This window comes from Narcine bancroftii, chromosome 5 (assembly GCF_036971445.1).
Source record: "Narcine bancroftii isolate sNarBan1 chromosome 5, sNarBan1.hap1, whole genome shotgun sequence".
In the NCBI taxonomy this organism is placed as follows: Eukaryota; Metazoa; Chordata; class Chondrichthyes; order Torpediniformes; family Narcinidae; genus Narcine; species Narcine bancroftii.
In genome coordinates, this window is record NC_091473.1 from 121,855,877 (window position 1) to 121,882,478 (window position 26,602).

Below are 26,602 nucleotides of genomic sequence, written 5' to 3' on the forward strand. Positions count from 1 at the left end.
CTTCATTGTCCAACTGAGCAACCAAGTGCCTGGGCATATTGGGTGACTGTCGAATGCAGTGACTGAGATCAAGAGAGAGTGAGACAAATGGAGAGAAGAGGACGTGGCTTGTTCTGACAGCATAGATTAGTTTGTAGATCATTCCCAGAACTTTCTACCAAGATTAAAGTTAAAATCAATGAGCTGGTGTTGGCCAATACAAACTCATATAGAGCAATATAAAACAATGTGTTTTATATCCATGCACTATTACTGCCTGCAGGAATTTTTTTGATGTTTTCAACAAGATTTATTTTGTTTCAAAGCCAGAAAATTAATTACACATTGCAGTCAGAGAAAAAGTATGAAGAATATTGCCTTTGAGCAAGAGACTTATACCAAATATTATCATCTTCTAAAATGCATTACTTGCTCTACCATGGTTTGTTTTAAGTTGGTTCCCTTTTGAAGCAATGACGAAGTGCTGTTGAAGGTGAGTTGTTTCAATGTAGCCAGTAGGTAACACATACCACAGTTGCAATATGCCAATGTTGGAGGGAATGGATAAATTTCCAGTGAATTATGTTCAGCTTCTACTATCTTCTGTCTCTTCGTGTCAGACCCAATGAAACTTCCTAGAATTTCATCCATTTAGTTGTGAGATGGTACCTGTCTTGTCAACAGCACAGAAATACTTTCTGCTTGGTGTATCAGTTCTCTGGCCGCTGACTGCATTGATTAGGGTAACATTCTTTATGAACAGTCTCAGAAGAGTCAGAATTTACATCCCTGGCAATATTAGGAAGCACTTTCTATAGATGCACAAGTGTTTGTGGAGTCAAAGTCCGAGAATTTCACTTGCTTATCCAATGGCATGGCTGCACATCCACCCAGTTGGAAACCAAAACATACCACCAGCCTTTTTTAAGTCAACTTACAGTTAACATGCAAAAAAGAGTGGGACAAGGAAAGGAGCTGGAAGAGGAAATGAGGTTCAGAAGGAGAATCGTGGAAGAAGATTTTGGAGGGGGTTAGAGAGAGGAGAAGGAGATTGGAGTGAAAATGATTGAAGGAAGGAGATGGCTGGAGATCAGATCAGGAGAGGAAATTGGAGATGGGAAAGAGAAGACAAAGGATTAAAAAATGGCAAGGTCAGTGTGGGCAAGAGATTGGTGGGTGGGGGAAAGAAGATTGCAGTATGTGAAAGAGAGCAGGAGTTACAAGCAACATATCCTGTGGGCATCTCAAACCTTGAAAGCAGCATCTACTCAGTGCAGAAGAGTGAGGTGAGATAAGATTGATGTAAGTAAAATTACAAGGAGCCAAAAAAGGGTAAACTGTTAGGACCAATTTCAAGTCAAGTTTATTGTCATCTGATTGCACAAGTACAGCCTGATGAAGTTTTCCCCAGTCCTTGGTGCAAAACATGCAGACATGCAACCAGACATAACACAGATACAGACAAAATAGACTTATGCCGGACAAGTATTCATAGATTCAAATAAATAGATATTGTTTAGGAAATATGAGCATCTCGGATGGTTAGTGTGAGCAGTTCCTTTGATCGTTCAGCATTCTCACTGCCCGTGGGAAAAAGCTGTTTCTCAGCCTGGTTGTGCCCCGCTGTTCACTCACTACTACCACATATGATGCACAACAACAAAGAGAATCTTGGCTTGTACTATTTTTGAGAGCTGTTAACCAAGCAAATATTTTTAAACAGTAAAGCTAAAGCAGAATAAATCTTAATTTACAAATCTAGTTTGCAACAAAAGCAATCACAGGATTAGAAGTTTGCATTCAGGTCTGTATCAGGATAGAACTTGAATTAACAAGTAACTATATAATTGGGAGAAAGGATGTTAAACAATCATCAGAATAAGCTTTATTCAAAAGTAGGTCTAAAGGGTAACTCACATACCACTTTAAGTAATCCCTATGCCATGTGCTCTGTGATTATTAAGGGGTTGCTTAAGATGGTATGTGAGTGGGAAGGGAAGGTTGAGAATCACTGTCCTAGACACAATTGTTACTGAAATATTATGCCTGAGAAAAATTGTTATTGGCCCATTTCCTTTGGAGTTATGAAACCATGCACATAACGAGTCAATTAGGTACAATCGAAGAGACTGCCATCCGTGCGGTACCGGATGTAAACAGCGTCTTCATTGTTGAGGTCTTTCGTGGCTTGGTTCAGCATCATGCTGAAGAAGATTGAAAAGAGGGTTGGTGCGAGAACGCAGCCTTGCTTCACGCCATTGTGAATGGAGAAGGGTTCAGAGAGCTCATTGCTGTATCTGACCCGACCTTGTTGGTTTTCGTGCAGTTGGATGTGGAGGAACTTTGGGGGGCATCCGAGGCGCTCTAGTATTTGCCAAAGCCCTTTCCTGCTCACGGTGTCGAAGGCTTTGGTGAGGTCAACAAAGGTGATGTAGAGTCCTTTGTTTTGTTCTCTGCACTTTTCTTGGAGCTGTCTGAGGGCAAAGACCATGTCAGTAGTTCCTCTGTTTGCGCGAAAGCCGCACTGTGATTCTGGGAGAACATTCTCGACGACACTAGGTATTATTCTATTTAGGAGAATCCTAGCGAAGATTTTGCCTCCAATGGAGAGCAGCGTGATTCCCCTGTAGATTGAGCAGTCTGATTTCTCGCCTTTGTTTTTGTGATGATGATGGCATCACGAAGGTCCTGAGGCAGCTTCCTTGGTCCCAGCAGAGCTTGAAAAACTCATGCGGTTTGGCATGCAGAGTTTTGCCGCCTGCCTTCCAGACCTCTGGGGGGGATTCCATCCATACCTGCTGCTTTGCCACTTTTCAGTTGTTCAATTGCCTTATATGTCTCTTCCCGGGTGAGGACCTCATCCAGCTCTAGTCTTAGGGGCTGTTGAGGGAGCTGGAGCAGGGCGGATTCTTGGACTGAGCGGTTGGCACTGAAAAGAGATTGGAAGTGTTCTGACCATCGGTTGAGGATGGAGATCTTGTCACTGAGGAGGACTTTGCCGTCTGAGCTGTGCAGCGGGCTTTGGACTTGGGTTGAGGGGCCGTCTCTTCAATCTGAGGCACCTGCAAGCTCACATCAAGACACAAGAGAAACTTGTCCGTGAACTACTCTTTGCAGACGATGCCGCTTTAGTTGCCCATTCAGAGCCAGCTCTTCAGCTGTTTTGCGGAAACTGCCAAAATGTTTGGCCTGGAAGTCAGCCTGAAGAAAACTGAGGTCCTCCATCAGCCAGCTCCCCACCATGACCACCAGCCCCCCCACATCTCCATCGGGCACACGAAACTCAAAACGGTCAACCAGTTTACCTATCTCGGCTGCACCATTTCATTGGATGCAAGGATCGACAACGAGATAGACAACAGACTCGCCAAGGCAAATAGCGCCTTTGGAAGACTACACAAAAGAGTCTGGAAAAACAACCAACTGAAAAACCTCACAAAGATTAGCGTATACAGAGCCGTTGTCATACCCACACTCCTGTTCAGCTCCAAATCATGGGTCCTCTACCGGCATCACCTACGGCTCCTAGAACGCTTCCACCAGCGTTGTCTCTGCTCCATCCTCAACATTCATTGAAGCAACTTCATCTCCAACATCGAAGTACTCGAGATGGCAGAGGCCGACAGTATCGAATCCATGCTGCTGAAGATCTAACTGCACGTCTCCAGAATGGAGGACCATCGCCTTCCCAAGATTGTGTTATATGGCGAGCTCTCCACTGGCCACCGTGACAGAGGTGCACCAAAGAAGAGGTACAAGGACTGCCTAAAGAAATCTCTTGGTGCCTGCCACATTGACCACTGCCAGTGGGCTGATATCGCCTCAAACCGTGCATCTTTGCGCCTCACAGTTCGGCGGGCAGCAACCTCCTTTGAAGAAGACCGCAGAGCCCACCTCACTGACAAAAGACAAAGGAGGAAAACCCAACACCCAACCCCAACCCACCAATTTTCCCCTGCAACCACTGCAACCGTGTCTGCCTGTCCCGCATCGGACTTGTCAGCCACAAACGAGCCTGCAGCTGACGTGGACATAAATCTTTGTCTGCGAAGCCAAGCCAAAGAAAAAGGTACAATTAAAACAGTGGTTTTCAAACATTTTCTTTCCACCCACATACCACCTTAAGCAATCTCTTACTAATCACAGAGCATCTATGGTGTAGGGAATACTTAAAGTGGTATGTGAATGGAAAGAAAAAGATTGAGTATCACTGACTTGTATTATCAATAATTTACATCAGAGAAAATACAGTGATAGACTTGCTTTGCCCCTGATATCAAGTTTCTACTCTTTAGAGCTTGATAAAACTGAAGTTGACTGATTCAATAATCATGAATGCTAAGGAAAAGAAAAGAAACAAACATGATTATTTACCTTGTCTATATCCTCCATGATTTTATAGATTTTTAATAAGGTCCCCCTTATCCTCCTTTGCTCCCGGGTTAAACTTCCAGCCTATTCAGCCTCTCCTTAAAATTCAAGCCTGTTGGACTCAGTAATATTCTTGTGCTTTTTTTTTCCTGCAATTTTTCCAGCTTAATTATATTTTTGCTGAATTCAGAATTCTGAAACATCTACAAAATTACAGATGTCATTTTCAGTCAAACAAACAATTTATTTCAAATCGTCACTCGAGTCGCTAATATTGGTTGGCATGGTTGCGTAAATCCACTTAAGGAAGGAAACATTCAGAATTGTCATGCAATAATGGAATAAGGCACTCAAAATGAATTCTGCCAGGTTCCATTACTGGCATGCCATCGCTCATAGAATCACACAAGAAAGAACATGCAAAGAAAACTAAATTCTCTCTCGGGATTAATATAATTTTGTTTACAAGCTAGACAAATATGCATAACATAGCATATTTCACAACATCAGGACATCTCAAAGCATTTTCGTATTATATTTTAACATAATGGCAACTATTTTGGGTGGCAGGCCTGTTGACAGAGAAATTGGCCTGGGCACAAGTCTTCTTAGTCCTTTTGGCATTTCTCCAGCATTATTTGGACATGTGATGATGTCATCATCATAATCGGAAGCAATGCTTTTCTTTGCCTTGCTGACAGAAATTGAACCAGCAACATGTAACTCATGAGCTTTGTTTTTAGCTCCCAGTAAAATGAGGAGTGAACCTCATAGCAAGTCAGCAACGAGGTGTTAATGAAAGGTTCCCACTGAGATATCAGAGCATAACTCTCTGCATCTGCCAGTCTGATCTGTCTGATTTTTACAAATCTTCATGCACCACAAAGCGATTCTGCCAAGGAGTGAGTCTGCACCTTGCAGTGGCTCTATCTGTGCCAAAAGTTAGAGGATTGGAGTGATTTGGACTGCCCACTTACATAATTTTCCTCATCCACTTGATATCCTTTAATGCCACAGTATTGTGGCTGCCATGTAGAGAGCTTTTTGTCTGAAGTCTGTGTTCTGGGGTGGGAAATTTCCTCATATTTTGATCCTATTTGCTGGTTACCCTGAGTCAAACAGCAGGGAAACAGACCCTTTGCCTACCGTGACCACGCTTTAAGCATCTCTCTATACGAACTCTCCTTTCCAGCTTTCTGACTGTAGCCTTCTATGGCATGATATATGAAGTGCTCATCTAAATAACACCAAGTAAACATTCAACTTGCAAAGTCCTTCCTTGCCTGATGGACTTTTATACTGTGGCCACTCTCCCATCCAGTTTTTGTCAGTAACCTTTTGAAGTCACAGGATCATAGAGAGATACAGCATGGAAACAGCTCATGAACATTGTGACACTATCTCCTTCCCTTACCCCCTCAATTAGATTGCAACCATTCTCAAGAAGAAAAATTCTTCATTTTATTTCTTCTAAATCTCCTATCAATCATTTTGAACCTGCACACTCTGGTCATAGATACTAAAGAGAAAGATTTCTCAGTATCTGTCCCATCATTGGTCCACATAATTGTTTATATCTCAACTTCCATTACTTCGAGGAAAATAAACTTACCCTGTTCAGCCTCTACTTGTTGATGATGTCTTATATAGTTGAATTCAGTCCCTGGTTAATGAAGGGAAGAATTCTGCTTATATTTTTTCACCATCTCCTGCTACCTTCATTAATGCTTGAACATGTATATCAGACGGAGGAGTCACGTGATGGAGTAGTGGCCGGTAGGACAATACGAGCTCTCTCCAGAAAAGAAGGAAAAAAGCCACAGACACACAAATCACAACAACTAAAAAAATAAAGGTGTGGCGAAAATGGCACCTAAGAAAGGAAAGCCAAAAACAATGGGAAGAAAAAAAGAAAGAAAGATGCCGGAAGAGAAAGGTGAAGGCCTTACCAATACGAAAAAGCAGGGACCCGCCATGGAAAGAAGAGCCCACTCCCTGAGGTCAGTGGAGACCCCACAGGGTCACGACCCATCGAACGCAGGACTGCAAAGATGGCTCATGGAGCCAAACAGAGATGTGCGATGCGCACGACAAAGACAACACCGACGGGAGGGGGGGACCAGCTGTGGAGTGAAACTCCACAGCACGAACAGCTGAGAGAGCAGCGCTTCCAGCTGGAAGATAAAGAAAACAATGGGAACGGGAGGGGAGAGAATGAAAAAAAGAAACTAGAGACACAACAGATAACCAAACCGGAAGAAGAGGACCAACATCAAGACACCATGGAAAAAAAAACCCAACAAACTGAGACAAGCAACTCAGCAGTAAAGTCAGAAGAGAAACACATACAAGGAAGAGAAATAGAAAACACAAACCCAAGAGCAGACACAGAAGAAGAAGGAGAACACCAAGCTCTGCACAGAGAAATAGGAGGTAAAATGAATGGACAGTACATAGATAAAAAAAATTTCAAGAACATATGAAAGTATTAAGAGAATGGCTGACACTAGAATTTAGTGACATCAAAAGAAAAATGAAAATTACAGAAGAAAAAGTGAGTAGAATAGAGCTGGTCATAACAGATATAGGGAAAAGATTAGAAAATGAGGAAGAACATGTAATGGTGGTAGAAATGGAAGTGAATGACTTAAAAAGAAAATTTGAAGAAAGTGATAAAAAAGTTAAAGAAACACAGGAGTTGTTAGCTCAGAAGATGGATATAATGGAAAACTATAGTAGGCAAAACAATATAAAGATAGTGGGCATTAAGGATGATGAAGAAGGCAAAGATATGAAAGAATTTATAAAAGAATGGATCCCAAAGGTCCTGGGAATGCCAGAAATGCAGGAAGGAATGGAAAGAGAAAGGACACACAGAACATTAGCCCTAAAACCACAGCCACAACATAAACCAAGATCCGTTTTAGTAAAATTCCTAAGATACACGACAAGAAAAAATATATTGGAGAAGGCAATGAATAAAACGAGAGAAGACAAAACACCACTGGAATACAAAGGTCAAAAAAAAAATTTCTACCCAGACATGTTTTGAGCTCCCGAAGAAGAGGAAGGAGTTTAATGCAGCAAAATCGATCCTATGGAAGAAAGGCTATAAATTTATGTTAAGATATCCAGCGATGCTTAAAATAGTTATCCCGGGGCAGCAAAACAGACTGTTCTTGGATCCGGAGAAAGCACGAGAATTTGCAGAATGTCTGCAAGACAGAAAGAGAGATGAAGGGATGTAACAAGAACAAAGAATGACAACAAACTACATATAAAGAAGAAAAAATAATGTATAAGTAAGAACTAAAGGAGGGAAAGAAAAGGGAAGAAAGGAAGTAAGGGGGGGGGAAGAGAGCAAGCTTTGTTATATGTGAAGATAAAAAGTCTTTTCTGGGGGTTTGGATGGGAGAGAATAACAGTCACTGCGAAATCAGTTGACGCTAGCAAGTGGGTTCGCAATCCAAATGGAGAGGAAAGTTGTGGTTGCCCAGCAAGGGACAAGGGGCAACTCAGAGGAGGGGGGGGTGACATTTGGGGTTAAGGGAATTTTAGATGTGGGGACGGTGGGAATATTTTATGTTTTAGAAGTGTTGTCATACAGTGCGTTCAAAAAAAGAAAACAGAAATGGAAATGGGGAAAAGGGGAAAGGTGGTGGTGAGGAAGCAGAAATGAGATGTTAACAAAGTATGAAATAGTCATATTGAATTATATGACTATCTTCTTTCTTCTTTTCTTTGGCTTGGCTTCGCGGACGAAGATTTATGGAGGGGGTAAATGTCCACGTCAGCTGCAGGCTCGTTTGTGGCTGACAAGTCCAATGCGGGACAGGCAGACACGGTTGCAGCGGTTGCAGGGGAAAATTGGTGGGTTGGGGTTGGGTGTTGGGTTTTTCCTCCTTTGCCTTTTGTCAGTGAGGTGGGCTCTGCGGTCTTCTTCAAAGGAGGTTGCTGCCCGCCAAACTGTGAGGCGCCAAGATGCACGGTTTGAGGCGATATCAGCCCACTGGCGGTGGTCAATGTGGCAGGCACCAAGAGATTTCTTTAGGCAGTCATTGTACCTTTTCTTTGGTGCATCTTTGTCACGGTGGCCAGTGGAGAGCTCGCCATATAACACGATCTTGGGAAGGCGATGGTCCTCCATTCTGGAGATGTGACCCACCCAGCGCAGCTGGATCTTCAGCAGCGTGGACTAGATGCTGTCGGCCTCTGCCATCTCGAGTACTTCGACGTTAGGGATTAAAGCGCTCCAATGAATGTTGAGGATGGAGCGGAGACAACGCTGGTGGAAGCGTTCTAGGAGCCGTAGGTGATGCCGGTAGAGGACCCATGATTCGGAGCCGAACAGGAGTGTGGGTATGACAACGGCTCTGTATACGCTTATCTTTGTGAGGTTTTTCAGTTGGTTGTTTTTCCAGACTCTTTTGTGTAGTCTTCCAAAGGCACTATTTGCCTTGGCGAGTCTGTTGTCTATCTCGTTGTCGATCCTTGCATCCGATGAAATGGTGCAGCCGAGATAGGTAAACTGGTTGACCGTTTTGAGTTTTGTGTGCCCGATGGAGATGTGGGGGGGCTGGTAGTCATGGTGGGGAGCTGGCTGGTGGAGGACCTCAGTTTTCTTCAGGCTGACTTCCAGGCCAAACATTTTGGCAGTTTCCGCAAAACAGGACGTCAAGCGCTGAAGAGCTGGCTCTGAATGGGCAACTAAAGCGGCATCGTCTGCAAAGTGTAGTTCACGGACAAGTTTCTCTTGTGTCTTGGTGTGAGCTTGTAGGCACCTCAGATTGAAGAGACTGCCATCCGTGCGGTACCGGATGTAAACAGCGTCTTCATTGTTGAGGTCTTTCATGGCTTGGTTCAGCATCATGCTGAAGAAGATTGAGAAGAGGGTTGGTGCGAGAACACAGCCTTGCTTTACGCCATTGTTAATGGAGAAGGGTTCAGAGAGCTCATTGCTGTATCTGACCCGACCTTGTTGGTTTTCGTGCAGTTGGATAATCATGTTGAGGAACTTTGGGGGGCATCCGATGCGCTCTAGTATTTGCCAAAGCCCTTTCCTGCTCACAGTGTCGAAGGCTTTGGTGAGGTCATCAAAGGTGATGTAGAGTCCTTTGTTTTGTTCTCTGCACTTTTCTTGGAGCTGTCTGAGGGCAAAGACCATGTCAGTAGTTCCTCTGCGCGAAAGCCGCATTGTGATTCTGGGAGAATATTCTCGGCGACACTAGGTATTAATCTATTTAGGAGAATCCTAGCGAAGATTTTGCCTGCAATGGAGAGCAGCGTGATTCCCCTGTAGTTTGAGCAGTCTGATTTCTCGCCTTTGTTTTTGTACTATAAATATTAACAAAATACATAACCAAATCAAAAGGAAGAGGCTATTAAATTTACTGAAAAAAGAAAAAAAATGATATAGCATTTGTGTAGGAAACACATCTAACTGAAGTGGAACACAAGAAATTAAGGAGATACTGGGTAGGGCACGTAATGGCAGCATCATATAATTCAAAAGCCAGAGGAGTAGCTATATTAATCAATAAAAATGTACCAATCAAAATAGAGGAGGAAATAATAGATCCAGCAGGGAAGTATGTAATGATAAAGTGTCAGATGTATTCAGAATTTTGGAATTTGCTCAATGTATATGCACCTAATGAAGACGATCAAAAGTTTATGCAAGATATCTTTTTGAAGACTGTAGATACGCAGGGGAATATACTGATAGGAGGGGACTTTAACCTTAATTTGGATTCCGAGATGGATAAAACTGGACAAAAGACTAGCAGAAAGAACAAAGTAGCCAAATTTATGGTTAAATCAATGCAGGAAATGAAAATTATGGATATATGGAGGAGAGAACACCCAAAGGAGAAAGAATACTCATATTATTTGAGTAGACATAAAACATACTCAAGGATTGACCTGTTCCTGTTGTCAGCCCACATCCAAGGGAGAGTTAGGAAAACGGAATATAAAGCTAGATTGTTATCGGATCACTTACCCGTGTTCTTAGCAATAGAGCTGGAGGACATCCCACCAAAAGCGTATAGATGGAGATTAAACTCCATGCTACTTAAAAGACAGGATTTTAGAGAATTAATTGAGCGCCAAATTAAAATGTACTAGAAATAAATACGGAGTCCTTGAAAGATAAATTTATATTATGGGATGCAATGAAAGCTTTCATCAGAGGGCAGAATATAAGTTATGTAACTAAGATGAAGAAGGACTACAATCAGGAAATAGAACAGCTGGAAAGGGAAATAGTAAGTACAGAAAAAGAACTTGCAACAAGGGAAGATACAACAAAAAGAAGAGAATTTGTGGACAACAAAATAAAATACGAAACACTACAAAGGTACAAGGTGGAGAAGGACATAATGAAGACAAAGCAGAAGTATTATGAGCTAAGAGAAAAAACGCACAAAATACTAGCATGGCAGCTTAAAACAGATCTAACTAAAAGAATGGTATTGGCATCAAGGAAAAAGGACAAACAAATTACATATAACCCAACAGAGATCAATGAAAACTTCAAGGAATTCTACAAGCAATTATATTGAACTGAGAACTAAGGGAAAGAAGACAAAATAGATGAGTTTCTAGTTAAAACTGAACTACCAAAATTGCAAGAAGAGGAGCAAAACAAATTAATAAAACCATTTGAAATAGAGAAAATACAGGGTATATTAAAAAAGCTACCGAACAATAAAAAGCCAGGAGAGGACGGACTCCCAATAGAATTCTATAAAACATTTAAAGACTTATTAATTCCTCCTCTCCTGGAAGTAATGAACCAGATTGAAGAAACTCAAAAGATGCCAGATTCATGCAAAACAGCAATAATTACAGTAATACCAAAGATGGGGAAAGATCCACTAACACCAGTATCGTATTGACCTATTTCTCTACTTAACTCAGATTATAAGATAATAGCAAACCTATTAGCAAACAGATTGGCCAACTGTGTACCAAAAATAGTAAAACTAGATCAAACTGGATTTATTAAGAAAAGACAAACAACGGACAATATCTGTAAGTTCATTAACTTAATCCATGCAGTACAAGGAAATAAGACGACAACAGTGGCAGTTGCTTTAGATGCAGAGAAAGCCTTTGACACGGTAGAATGGAATTATTTGTTCAAAGTACTAAAGAGGTTCAACCTACCAGAGAAATATATTAATTGGATTAAAGCATTATATAAGGGACCATTGGCGAAGGTAACAGTAAATGGATATATATCTAACCAATTTAAATTAAGCAGGTCAACTAGGCAGGGATGTCCACTATCCCCCTCACTGTTCGCATTAGCTATAGAACCCTTGGCAGGACTGATAAGAACAGAAAATAAAATAAAAGGGATAAAATAAAAGAGAAGGAATATAAAATCAGTCTATTTGCAGATGACATCATAGTATACTTAACAGAACCAGAATTATCAATAAAAGAATTACATAAGAAATTGAAGGAATATGGATAAGTATCGGGGTACAAGATCAATGCAAATAAAAGTGAAGCGATGCCAATGAATAAAGCGGATTTCGCAAAGTTTAAGAAATAATCACCATTTAAATAGCAAACACAAGCAATCTGATATCTAGGTATTTGACTAGATAATAATATAGACCATCTATACAAATTAAATTATCAGCCATGAATGAAGAAATTACAAGATGACTTAGAACATTGGAAAGATTTACCACTAACACTGATAGGAAGGGTAAATTGCATTAAAATGAATATCTTCCCAAGGATACAATACCTATTTCAATCGTTACCAATTCCCTTAACAGAGAAATTCTTCAATGAGCTAAAGGAAATAATAAGGAAATTCTTTGGAAAGAGAGGGAAACCGAGGGTAGCACAAGATAGATTAACAGAATGGTATAAACAGGGGGGTTACAGCTACCAAACTTTAAGAATTATTATAGAGCAGCACAATTAATATATCTATCAGATTTTTATCAAACAAAGGAAAAGATTGGAGAGATTAGAGCTAGATAAAATAGGGGAGATGGTACCAGAACATATACTTTATAAGTGGGATGAAAAGCTGGTGCAACAAGGAAGTTCACCAGTACTGCACCTGCTGCTCAACATTTGCAAGAAGATTCATGTAGAAAAAAAAAACAAATTACCAACTACCAAAATTATTATTGACGCAAAATCAACTAATCCCTTTCACAATAGATAACCTTTCCTTTAGAGAATGGGAGAGAAAAGGGATCAAAAGAATAGAAAATTGTTTTTTGGGAAATAAATTATTATCTTTTGAACAAATGAAGTACAAATATGGTATAACTCATGGTATGTTTGCATACCACCAACTGAAAACCTACTTGAAGAACAAATTGGGAAGCAAGCTGAGGTTACCAGAAGGAAGCAGCTTTGAATATGTGATTACAGACACAATGATAATTAAAAGATTTATAACAAACATGTACATCAAGCTGCAAGAGAAAGAGAACGATGAAATAAGTTGTAAACCCAAACAAAAGTGGGAACAAGATCTAAACATAAAGATAAAAGATGAAAAATGGGAAAAGCTATGTTCCGGAACTTTGAGAAATACCATAAACACGAGATTACGCATGATACAATATAATTGGTTACACAGGCTATACACCACGCCCCAAAATTTAAATAAATGGGACCCAACAGTATCAGATAGATGTTTTCACTGTAAGAAGGAAACTGAAACAACAGTACATGCAATTTGGGCATGTGAGAAAGTGGAAAAGCTTTGGGAAGATCTAAATCAGGTATTAAATAAAATCACAAAAAGCAACATACCAAAAAATCCAGAGATCTTTCTTCTAAGTAATATAAGAAGTAAAGAACTAAGCCTCGATTTGGATGAAGCACAAAAAAGATTTATTATGATAGCCTTAGCTGTATAATGTCAACTTGGAAATCAGAAGAGAGTCTGAGAGTACAGCAATGGTACATAGAACTGAATAAATGTATTCCATTGAAAAAAATAACATAATTTAAGAAATAACATCACAGTATTCAAACAAATTTGGGAACCATACATGGAATACAACAGAGAGGGCCTACTACGGACCTCCACCCCCTAAAATGACAGAATGAGAAGAAGATGAAATGAACTGACCCAGTGTGTAAAAGTAGATGACACAATTTTCTTGTTTATCTTCATTGTGTGATGACATTGTTTAATGGGTTTATTATATTGTATATGTTGAACGTTTAGTGGGTAGGGAGGGGGGTGAAGGAGGGAGGGAAGGGAAGGGGGAAAAGGGGAGAAAATGACACTGTGTATATTCAAGACGGAAATGTTTGTGTGTATTTCGGTTAATATGGTTCATAGTGTGAAAAATTTAAAAAAATTAAAAAAACACATGTATATCAAGCACCATCTGTTCCTTAGTACTTCCAAGCCATATGAGGCCTCCCCAAATGCATCAGCCTACATTTTTTTGGGATTAAGTTCCATCCATTATTTCTCAGCCTGTTTTACCATCTCATCAAAGTCATTCTGTGGTGGAAGATCACATTTAAAAAAAAGCTTTATTTAATATTTTCCAAACAAAAAACTTTTACAAAATCCATAATATAAAGATTAAAACTACAACTATCCCACCCCCTCCCCCCACCCTCAACAAACTCCACAAGGGAAGCATTAAAGAAAATACATACCACAGTTTAAGATATTATTAAATTCATACATTTCAAATAAGGCGACCACATCTTAACAAAAAAAATCATAATCATCATGCAAATTATATGTTATTTTTTCCATATAAATACAGGACCTCAACTCATTATGCCAACGATTTACACTTATCTCGACTTCGTCTTTCCAGAAAGTCGCAACACATTTACACGTTACCGCCAATGCTAAATGCAAAAATGCTGTCTGAAACTTATTTAATGCCAAGTCCATAAATGGAACAATATAACCCAACAAAATTTTTTTGGGATCTAATAAAAATTGAATTTTAAACAAATTTGAAGAAATTCCCTAATTTTATACCAAAATGATTGAACTTTATCACAAAGCCAAGCAGAATGTAAAAAAGTTCCAATACCTGATCCACTTCTAAAACACAACTCTGAATTACTAAATCCATATTTTCTCAATTTCTCAGGGGTTAAATATTACTGATGCAAAATATACTGTATCTTACATTAAACAATTTTTTCACACCCTCAAAACACTTCATCTCCCAGCCGGCCTGATCGATATCACAAGTTAAATCATTTTCCCATTTAATCCTGGATTAATCTAAATTTATTTTATCCATAGTATCTTGTAACAACGCATACATCTCTGAAATAAAACCCTTATCTGAAAAATGAGAAATCATGAACTCAAATTTCGTTAACCATATGAAACTTTACAGCATGGAAACAGGCCATATCGGCCTTTTGAGTCCATGCCGGTTCACACAAACCATTCCACTAGTTTCCCCCTCCCACAACTTGGGAATTTTCATTTCTCTTCTAAAATTAACTTTCACTCGGGCTCTAATTTGATAATAAACAAACAAAGAATTCCCTGAAATCCCAAAAATTCTCTCTAAGTTGATTAAATGATAAAAATTTACCCTCTTCAAAACAATTCTGCAATAACTTTATTCCTTTGATCTGCCAATTTCCTAAAAATCTATTATTCCATGAAAAAGAAATTAATTTATTTTGATATATTGGGGCTTGAACCGATATTGTACCTTTTGAGCCTATTAATAAATTCCTTTTGGTCCAAATCCCTAATAAGTGTTTCAAAACTGGTACATTATATCTCTGTAATAAAACAGAATTCCATTTAAATACAAATTGATGTGGACAAGATTCCAGTACACCAGCCAATTCTACCCTGACCCAACTAGGGGGACATGAAACATCTAACATACGATTAAAAAATCTTAATTGAGTTGCTTCATAATAATTTGAAAATGGCTAATTGCAAACCTCCCAAAGCATACTTCCAAATCAATTTATGCATCACTACTCTTGCTAGTTTCCCCTTCCATAAAAATTCTCGGACTACTTTATTTAAATCTTGAAAAAAAAGATTTTGAAAGAGAACAAGGAATCGATTGAAAAAGATACTGAATTCATGGAAAGATCTTCATCTTAATACAGTTTACTTGACCTATTAATGACAAAGGTAAATCTTTCCATTTAATCAAATCAGCTTTTTTCTTTCTCATTAATGGTACATAATTTAAATTATACAATGATTGAATATTTACATCAATCATTTTCCCTAAATACTTAATTTTATCAGTCCAACGAAGTTTAGTAATTTGTCTGCACTGGTCGTAATTTCCTTCAGAACTTGGTAATATTTCACTTTTATCCCAGTTCACTTTGTATCCTGATAATTTACCATATTGTTCTAAACAATCTTGCAAGTAAATTAAAGATAGTTCCGGATTAGTTAAATATATCAAAACATCATCCACAGATAGATTAATCTTATATTCATCATTTACTATCTTTATACCTCTAATATTCTCATTCTGTCTAATAGCTTGAGCTAATGGTTCGACGACCAATGCAAATAGAGCTGGCGACAGAAAACAACCTTGATGAGTTGAACGCGATAATTTAAAGAAAGAAGAGGTTTGGCCATTTGTCGTGGTGGAAGACCACATTGATTATCCTTAATTGTTCCCTGGCTCTCTATGTACATATATTTTTCCCAGTAATTTCTCCAATAGCAATGTTAGACTATAGCTTTGACCATATCTTTTAAGTAGATTTGCCATTTTATTAATTATGTATTCAAAATCTCTTTAGATGTTTAATTGGTTTATGGCAATCCTCACAGCTTAAAACATAAAATTATTCTTTTTCCTGGTTAACTGCCATGAATATAATGATAATTTGGAAAGAGTTTTCAGAGTTTCGTAATTTTTGGTTATTAAATTATCCATTTACAAATACACTTTTTATAGGTTATTTTTGGAATATTCAACATCTGGGATTCAATTTCTCCCCCTCAAAAAACAGCTAACATATTCTATAAACAAATTTGCTCCAGCAGCTAAATATCCATGATTCTCAAATAATCAGTATCTGGCTATTTTCTGCCATCAGACTCCAGAATGATTTTCTAAATCAGCAATCCTCAACCTTTTTTTTGGCTATGGCTCCCTTAGGACTCTACTCAAAGTTTATGGCACCCCCCCCCCCCCCCCCCCCTTGTGAAGCTGTCACGTTGAATTGGTTTCTTCCATACTTCTTGACTACATTAGAAATATAAAAAATATTTTATGATTTTGGTCTGTGGTCTCCCTTAAAAGTGATGTGGGCCCCCGTTGAGAATGAATGTATCAAGAACGAGCTAATTACTCTTGTTTAAATTCTGCATGCATTGCAAATTTTATGTCATGAAATAATTCGGGAAATTGATAATATTTCTGTCTATTTATTAGGAACACATGCCATTTTACTGATATTAGTATTTTTCACATTCATCAGATTCCACATCTTTGCAGGAACCAGTTGCTTAATTTGCCATAACTTGACTGTTACCCAATTCAGAATTTTGCTTCAGGGCTGATCCTAGCAGAGTGACATACATGGCTTGAAAGAAAGCTGCCAATATTTACAATGCAGAATAAAGTCAGCTCACAAATGATCCTCCCTGTATCTTGCCTTCATATTGTAGCTGCAAATCTTTCCAATAAAACTCAATGGGTCAAGCAGCTTCTGCAGAGGCAAAGTAATGGTCAATGTTTTGGGTCAAGCCCATGGAGTTTATCTGGTAATTTGTTATTTTTTTAACCAGTCTCCTTTCTGATGAGTTGTCTATTTGCAGCATTACACCCATGGTTCTCGACACAAAAGAGTTAAAAATCATCTGCTGGAAAATGAAAGGTGATAAGCAAGTCCAGCAGAAGTGGCGGTTTTTCATTAATCCCTCTGATCTGGTTTGCGATCACTCATTTTAGACCTCAGAATTAACAATGGAATATTATTCAGCATGACTGCACTCCAAGTTGACTTTGCCAATGAGAAAAACATTGTAGATTAGTCTGCCCAACGTGGTAATTGGAAAGCCAAACAGCTTCCATCTTATTGCTTTATTAATATCTACTCAACAAGTTGGAGGTACCAAATTGATGTCCCCTGCAGCTAAACGCAACTGGAGGAACTCTGCGGGACAAGAAGCATTGGGTTTTGACAGACTGAGTTTGGCTTCAGATTCCAGCATCTGCAGTTGCCTGTGTCTCCGCTGCAGCTCACTACGCTGTTGAAAGCAATCATGAGTCAATAGGTTCATAGCTGACTTCAACCTTTTTGGGGGAACCTTCTGATTCTTTTTAGCCAAAATTCTGTTTTAAAATGTGTAGATTTTGGCTAGAGGCTACTAGTCGTCAATTTAAAGGTGTTGGATTAGCATTTTCAATCTTTGGGCGAAGAGGGACTTCGGTGCTCTCCACATGCTAAATCTTCCATCAATATATTAAATTTTTGATTCTAAAAGGCAACATTAACTTCAAAGAAGCACTGCTATTTCAGGAACATTAAAATATTTTCCATTCAGCACATGATTCTGTCATAACAAAATTAAACCTTATCAAGTAAAAACACAATGCTGGAGAAATTCAGCAGGTCAAAGAATGTATAAAGCAAAGATAAAGAAAGATATAAAACCAACTGGTTTGGGCTTGAGCCATCGACTTTGGTTTCTACTAGCCCCCCTCTCCATTCTCCCCCATCCCTCCCTGGAGGAAAGAGGTTCTTTCCTCCAGCTCTCTTCCCCTTCCCACTCCATTTACAGAGCCATCCTCCCTCCCCTTGTTTGCTGGTATGCCTTCCTTCCTTTATTCACCTATTACCTCCTGCCTGTGGGCCTGTGCTCCTTCCCCTGCCCCTCCCCACCACTATTTTATTCTGGTGCCTGTCTACCTTTTGTTCATACTTTGATAAAGGGCTCAAGTCCAAAGCATTGGTTATCTTTATCTTTGGTATATAAAGTACATTGCTTGGCCTGCTGAGTTTCTCCAGCGTTGTGTTTTTATTTCGCTCACAGTGCCTTACTCTTATTCATATACTGGGTTTTTTTCCTATCAGATGTCTTACCAACTCTGGTGGGGAAGTTCTCCTCATCATTGATCAGGGTTTCAATCCAGTCCATGAGCAAATTCATATACTGTGGAGCAGTCACTTTGGTAGGTCTCTTATACTTGTGTTCGTCCTGCCACCTGTATTCATATTTCAGTCCTCCTGACATAATAGGACAGCTCCTTGCAGTGCAATACTCACAAATAGTACCATAGATAAGGTTGATTCGATTGAAGAAGTCTACAGTGTTGACTGCAATCCAGTCATTGAGGTTTTCACCCACAGGAAGTTGGACCACAGTCTTGAGATCAACACCAGATTTAAGTGAAGCCTGAGCTTTCTTATACAACTCAAAGCGTTGGGTTCCTGGTTCAAACTTCTTCCGGGGTCGAAATGTCCTGTCTTTATTGAAAACTTGCTTCAGACAAAGAGCCATTTTTCATGGAGGTGCAGAAAGGAACGCTTCTTCCTTAAGCACGATTCAACATAGAAATAGTTTACTTGTTTCGATAATGTTGACAGGTGGGTGTTTGAAGACCTTACTCAGTTCATTCTCTAAAGCTTGATGCGGCAAACCTTCTGTAAGAAAGTGAAAGTCAGACTTATTTTTCAAAAGGCAAGTTTGAATAACTTGCATTAAAGTTTCTCTTACATCATGGCAATAGTATAATCCTGAACTGAAATATTAAATTCTATGAGGTGCATTGAAAAAATGATCCATGGATTACATAAATTATACATCAGAGAAAGAAGCAAGACAGTCAAACCAGCTCCCACTGACATTTATGCACAAACTTCCTCCCTCTATCAGCATGTCACCCTTCATTGAAATAAAGATGACACAACTGTCATAAAAGTAAACCTTAAAATGCATCAATACTTTCTTTCAACTACCCACTGATGCAAATTCTCCACAAATGTTGGTTCAAGAATAAGGCAGCATGGCAAGCGCCACAGCTAGCGCTGCAGTTAGTACAATGCTATTACAGCGCCAGTAACCCGAGTTCGAATCCGGCGCTGTCTGTAATAAGTTTGTACGTTCTCCCCATGCCTGTGTGAGTTTTCCTTAGATGCTTTGGTGTCCTCCTACCCTCCAAGTCGTATAGCATTGTAGGATAATTTGGGTGTAATTGGGCAACATCAAGACACTTTATTTCTTGTTCATACCACGCTCTCATGATAAAGTCAAGATAGCATTTCTCCAGGACCATTTTTACATAGATGTAAGTTAGGAAAGCAGTTAACACATTAAAATATTAAGGTACTAAGGCGTATACACTGAAAGTCCAAGGTACACCGTCCGCATCTGTACTTGGAGTTCAGGAGCCTGATGGCTTGGTGGAAAAAGCTGTTTCCCACTCTGGACATAAGGTCCCGAGTGCTATGGCCTCTCCTGCCAGATGGCAGAAGGGAAAACACTTTACATGAGGGATGTGTGGAGTCTTTCACAATGTTTATTGCTTTCTGCCTGCATCTAGTGTGGTAGATGCTAGGAAGAGGTTCCCCCATGGTCTTTTCTGCTGACTTCACTATCCCCTGCAGGGTTTTGTGGTCCGAGCTTCTAAACCAGGCAGAGATAAGTTGCACAGGATGCTCTCAATACAACCACTGACGACACGACAGTGGTGGGCCTTAATAGTAAGAACTAGGAGGCAGCATACAGAGACAAAGTGCAGACACTAAAACACTGATGCAGAACAAACAACATGTATCTGAAGATTAAAAAAAAACAAAAGAGATGGTTGTCGACTTTAGGAGGGCCCATTGATGGCTCCACTGTTGAGGTCATCAAGAGTATCAAGTTCCTCAGAGTGCACCTGGTGGAGAATCTCTCCTGATCCCTTAACACCAGCTCCATAGCCAAGAAAGCCCAGCAGTGCTTCCCTAGTGAGGAGGGAAGGTGGGAGATGAACTTTCCTCAGCCTTCACAGGAAGTAGAAGCGCTGCTGGGCTTTCTTGGCTATGGAGCTGGTGTTAAGGGATCAGGAGAGATTCTCCACCAGGTGCACTCTGAGGAACTTGATACTCTTGATGGCCTCAACAGTGGAGCCATCAATGGGCCCTCCTAAAGTCGACAACCATCTCTTTTGTTTTTTTTAATCTTCAGTTACAAGTTGTTTGCTCTGTATCAGTTTTTTAGTGTCTGCACTTTGTCTCTGTATGTTGCCTCCTCGTTCTTACTATTAAGGCCCACCACTGTCGTGTCGTCAGCAAACTTCATGATGTGATTTGGCTGGACAGTTGTGGGTCAGCAGAGTGAACAGCAGTGGACAGAGCACGCAGCCCTGGGGGCCCCGTGCTCAGTGAGATGGTCTTGGAGGTGGTGTTTCTGATCTGGACTGCCTGTGGTCTCCCCATCAGGAAGTTGAGAATCCATTGCAGAGGGTGGTGTTTAGACCCTGCAGGCCCAACGCTCTTATCAGGTACTGAGGTATTGTTATGGAATAAATTAATACAATTATGGAATAAAATATATCTTAAGGGGTTAGATTGTGGGGGGAGGGGGGTTTAGGTATTAGTTCACATTCTACAAGAAGCATTAACATTTCACAGAAAGACATCTCATTTAAAATTCAAGAGCTAAGCCTAAGTATGGACTCCATGTCTGCCATTGACTATACAAAAACCATGAAGAGTGCCTGAGAAGACTTCACAAGTAGGTGTTAAATTGGACTGATGTAGAATTGAAATGGTCTATTGTATTTAAAGGAACAACATGTTTGAACAGATGTCCAGGCTCAGAGACTGATTAACCTTTTATTGCTAAACTGGTGCCAGCGATTCAAATTTCTGGTTGAAGTCTGCTGTTCTAACAAAGAGAAAAAAATATGCCATTCTTTGGGGAGAGAGAAGGTCAGTTTACTGCAGCAGTTGGTGTTGAAGTCTACAAGTTTGAAGACCTGCTGCAAGACCTCATTTCAAGATGGATTTTGAGTTCCGAATTCAGCCTATTATAAACCTCTGTAGTCAATTACAAAAACTTTGGCTGGTTATTGTGTTTCTCTTGAAAAAGGGGAAAAAGAAGAACTCTTTGTGGTAACCTGGAAGAAGAGGTTATCTTTCGGAAAAACCCACGAAAGGGCAAATTTCTTCGGCAAGACACTGAAGTGGCTGATTGAAGGAGATCAGTTTGTGTGTGTGTGTGTCCATTGAACAACAAATATCCCTCTCTGAAACCAACAAAGACCTTCCTGTGTGGTTACAATTTAAGTTAAAGCATCAAAGCCTGGTGAAGATCATAAATGCTAAATTCTGTACAGAAATTGCCTGATACCATTGAACTTGGACAAATGAAAAGTGAATGATTGGACAGTGAAATAAAGAACTTTCCTGAACACATACACATTACATTCGTGTGCACTTAAAATTAGAAGAGTATTAAGTATTAATCTTAATAAGTTAAATATTGATCTTATTACTATGTCTGAAGAAAATTAAAAACGTTTTTTGTTTAAGTAACCATTGTCTTGGTGAATTTCTGTTGCTGCTGGGTTTTGGAGTCGTGGGGGCTCATAACAGTATGATCATGTTGAATGCAGAACTGATGTCAATAAACAGCATGAGTCTTTATTTTCCACGTTGTTGAGGACTAGATATAGAGTGGTGGCGATAGCATCAGCCATGGAGGGTTGGATCTATAAGCAAAATGCAGTGAGTCCAGTGAGGGGAGCAGCAGGTTTTTGATGTGCTCCATGACGAGCCTCTCGAAGTCCTTCATGACTGTGGACATGAGTGCAACATGACGGTTAAAGCAGGACACAGATGACTTCTTTGGCACAGGGACAGTGGTGGCAGCTTTGAAGCACGTTGGGACCACAGCACTACTCAGGGAGATGTGAAAGATGTCAGTGGAGCATCGGCTAGCTGAGTCGTACAACCCCTGAGCACTCTGCCGGGAATGTTATAATATCCTGCAGCTTTCCTTGGGTTTCCTTTGCCTAGTTCTCTCTTAACGTCGGCCACTGTAAGGCACAGCACCTGATCGTTTGGAGGAGTGGTTTTCTCCGCTGCCACATCTTTTTTCACTTTAAACCGTGCTTAGAAGTTGTTCAGTTCATCTGGGAGGGAGGCATCACCAGCACATGCAAATAGTGTAGTCTTGTGGTTAGTGATATCTTGGATCCCTTCCACATGCATCATGCGTCCTTGCTGCTCAGGAAGTGACTGTGAATGTGTTGGGCTTGCGCATGCTTTGCCTTCCTGATTACCTTAGACAGCTTGGCTCTTGCAATTGCTAGGGCTGCCTTGTCACCCGCTCTGAAGGTCGTGTCTTGGTTTCTGAACAGCACTGTAGCTCCGCAGTCATCCATGGTTTCTGATTAGAATGAGTAGTAATGGACTTGGGTGCAGTGATATTGTCAGTTCACTTACTAATGTTCTTTTTTCTTTGGCTTGGCTTCGCGGACAAAGATTTATGGAGGGGGTAAATGTCCACGTCAGCTGCAGGCTCGTTTGTGGCTGACAAGTCCGATGAGGGACAGGCAGACACGGTTGCAGCGGCTGCAGGGGAAAATTGGTTGGTTGGGGTTGGGTGTTGGGTTTTTCCTCCTTTGCCTTTTGTCAGTGAGGTGGGCTCTGCAGTCTTCTTCAAAGGAGGTGGCTGCCCGCCGAACTGTGAGGCGCCAAGATGTACGGTTTGAGGCGATATCAGCCCACTGGCGGTGGTCAATGTGGCAGGCACCAAGAGATTTCTTTAGGCAGTCCTTGTACCTCTTATTTGGTGCACCTCTGTCATGGTGGCCAGTGGAGAGCTTGCCGTATAATACGATCTTGGGAAGGCGATGGTCCTCCATTCTGGAGACGTGACCACCCAGCGCAGCTGGATCTTCAGCAGCGTGGACTAGATGCTGTCGGCCTCTGCCATCTCGAGTACTTCGATGTTAGGGATGAAGTCGCTCCAATGAATGTTGAGGATGGAGTGGAGACAACGCTGGTGGAAGCGTTCTAGGAGCCGTAGGTGATGCCGGTAGAGGACCCATGATTCGCAGACGAACAGGAGTGTGGGTATGACAACGGCTCTGTATACGCTTATCTTTGAGAGGTTTTTCAGTTGGTTGTTTTTCCAGACTCTTTTGTGTAGTCTTCCAAAGGCGCTATTTGCCTTGGCGAGTCTGTTGTCTATCTCGTTGTTGATCCTTGCATCTGATGAAATGCTACCTGGTCACTGATGCCATATACTCCTCCAGATTTATGCAGTCAAGAATGGTTAATGCTTCCTTGAACGTGTCAGTCAGGGAGCTCAAAGCAGTCTTGAAGCTTGTGAATGGCCCCTGCTGGGCAGATTTTAACCTCCTTCAGGACTGGCCTGTAGCATCTAGTGAGGGATCTGCATGTTGGGATTAGCATTACAGAGATGTGGTCTGAGTATCTGAGGTGGGGGTCGAGGCTCCACCCAATATGTGTCAGAGATGCTTGTGTGCACAAGGTCCAAAGTGTTCGCCCCTCTTGCAGCAAAGTCCACATACAGGTAGAAATTAGGTTGCTCTGACTTGAGGTTCACCTGGTTGAAATCCCCAGTGATAATGATCAATCCATCAGGGTGTGTGGTCTCCAGTTCGTTTATGCCTCATACAGTTCCCAGATCGCTTCCTTAGCATTCATGCTGGGGGTGATGTACATACCTATGAGGACAGTGGAGAATTCCCATAGTAGATAAAATAGTCTGCATCTGACAGTAACAAATTCCATCAGCATCGTACCAAATCTTTACACCATTCCATGTTGATGGCACAGGCCACCACCACAGGCTTTTTCACATCGAGCAGCATCTCTGTCATCCCAAAATAAGGTGAGCCCATCCAGCTGAATGGTGGCATCTGGAACCCTGTAGCTAAGCCATGTTTCAGTGAAGACTGGAGCATAGCAGTCCCTGTACTCCCACTCTGGAGTCGGATGTCGTCCATTTTATTCACCAGGGAACAGACATTAGCCAACAGGATGGATGGGAGAGCCAGGTGGCAGGAGTTTGCTCTCAGCCTAGCAGGAATCTCTGCTTACTTACCGCACTTTCTCCAGCCTAGTTCCTGCAGTGACCCATTGTCGCACAGCTCGGCCTGTATGTCTTCCTGGAGCTGAGTAGCCACACTAACTAACTAAGTTTTTTCAACTATAGTGAAGGGTCATCATGGCTTTATAAACTAAAATTATATAACTATATAACACTTTAACTAAACTATTTAACTGTAATTAAAAGAAAAACAAATTGAAACTATTGGTGTCCTGGACATGGGTTTAAATGGCTGGAATTGGCTTCCATTGTGCTGTAAATTTAAAAAAGAGATTTTTCTATACTTCCAATTAAATTTATTGCTAATTATCTTGCATTTAAAATTATACTGATACTCTCTTGTGTTGTTCCTCACACGGGGGAAACAATGGATTAGAAGTTCCTCCAAACTATTTTACTTTTGATGTTAGAACAGCTTAAAGTTATCTTTATATAATATGTGAAAGTCACATGAAGAGTAAAACCGTCAACTGCAAGGTTCTTAGGACAATGTTATTGGGCTTCCCTATGAAACACTGCACTACAATCAATCTTATTTTCAGTACAATGTGCTCCACTGATAAGCTGCAAGTTCTCACAGCTTTCAGAAGAGTGTAGGACTTCTCAAGGATAAAGATGAGAATTTATGCTTTAAGGCAGAGGAAGTTGACAAGATCCAAAACATGCACTTTACATGTGAATTCATCAAAGAGAAGAACTCGGAGGACAGCAAGATCAAAGAAGAGGTTGCTGATATTCTTGGCTATGTTGGAAGGAAGGAGGAACTGTCGAGTCTCCTGAAAATCATTAAGGCAAGCCCCTAGGGCTTAATAGGATCTATCCCAACTTATTGAGGAAGGAGAAAGAGGAGACTGCTGGGGCCTTGAAATAGATCTTTGTATCCTTTTTAGCCACAGAACTGAAAAACAGCCAATGCTGTCTCTCTGTTCAAGGAGAGTGTTACGGACCCAGGGGACCCCAAAACCCAGCAACAATAGAAATTCACCAAGACAAATGTTACTTAAAGTTGCTTTTAATTTTCTTTAAACATAAAAACAGGATTGAACTTTAACTTAACTCCCTTCTAATTCAAAGCACACATGTATGTATAATGTATATGTTTAAGAATGTTCCTTGCTTTAATAGTCCAGTTATTCACTTCTCACTTCTCCAAGTTCACCAGTATCAGGCAATTCTTATACTGGGCACAGAATTTAACATTTATGAATTTTCACCAGGATCTGGTGCTTAAAGGTAAATGGTTACCACTCAGGAAGGTACTTTTTGATTTCAGAGAGAGATTTGTTTCTCGTTGGACACACACAAACTGATTCTCTCTGATCAGCCACTTCAGTGTCTTGTGACAGATTATAGATATGTTTTTGGGAGATTAATTGGGGCAGGTTTTTTTTTAGTGTAGGTTACATACAAACACTTCAAAACAGATCTCATTTAAAATACTGGAGCACTGCTCAAGCCAGAGAGGGCAGCTCCTGGGGATCTTTGCAAAAACTTTGGGGAGTGCCCAAGAGACTTCACTAATGGATTGTTGTTTTGAAAAGCACCAGATGAAAGAGATCGGAGGAGTAGTTCAGAGCCACAGGCAGTTTGGATTGCAGCTTGCTGTTCTAAGAGGGTCATGTGGTTTTTCAAGCAGAGAGAGTCAAACAGGCTTTTTCTCAGAGAGAGAGAGAGAGAGAGAGATCAGATCTGCTGTGCTACAGTCAGCAGCAGCAGATGGGATTGGAACAGGACAAGCTGGAAAGCTTGTGGATAAACCCTATATGGAAGACAGGTTGTGAGTGCTTAGTTCAGCCTGGTCAAAGCCCTTGTGGATCATGCAAGAGGACAGGACTGGCTGACTAATGTTTCATCTGAAATAAGAGAAACAAAAAAGGAATTCTGTGGTGACCTGAAAGAAAGAGGATATCATCTGGAAAACCCTGAAGGGGCAAATTTCTTCTGAAAGACAGTGAAGTGGCTGATTAAAAGGGATCAGTTTGTGTCCAGGAACAACAAATCACTTTCTGAAAACCAACAAGAATGTTCCTGAGCGGTAAGCATTTACCTTTCAAGCACCAAAGCCTGGTGAACTTCACAAATGTTAAATTCTGTGCACAGTATAAGAATTGCCTGCCACCAGTAAACTTGGAGGAATGAGAAGTGAGATTGGACTGTGAATCAAATAACTTTTCTAAACTTACACACACATTACATACA

The 26,602-nt window shown here is 40.5% G+C and overlaps 1 protein-coding gene and 1 long non-coding RNA gene across 4 annotated transcripts in view; one reads left to right on the forward strand and one right to left on the reverse strand.

Moving 5' to 3' along the window:
- LOC138763935 (uncharacterized) overlaps positions 1–17,033 on the forward strand; it is a 50,146-nt gene extending 33,113 nt beyond the window's left edge. For 2 of the 3 annotated variants that reach the window (XR_011357909.1, XR_011357908.1), the window contains one exon: positions 15,854–17,033. This is a non-coding gene — a long non-coding RNA (uncharacterized lncRNA). The remainder of the gene's footprint in view (positions 1–15,853) is intronic. The other variant, XR_011357910.1, reaches the window with a different exon arrangement.
- The window catches only part of LOC138763934 (MOB kinase activator 3C-like), a 61,280-nt gene that overhangs the window by 11,346 nt on the left and 23,332 nt on the right, over positions 1–26,602 (reverse strand). Inside the window, exon 2 of the mRNA XM_069938948.1 lies at positions 18,415–18,975. Coding sequence (XP_069795049.1) covers positions 18,415–18,832 — 418 coding nt within the window. The 5' untranslated portion in view covers positions 18,833–18,975. The remainder of the gene's footprint in view (positions 1–18,414; positions 18,976–26,602) is intronic.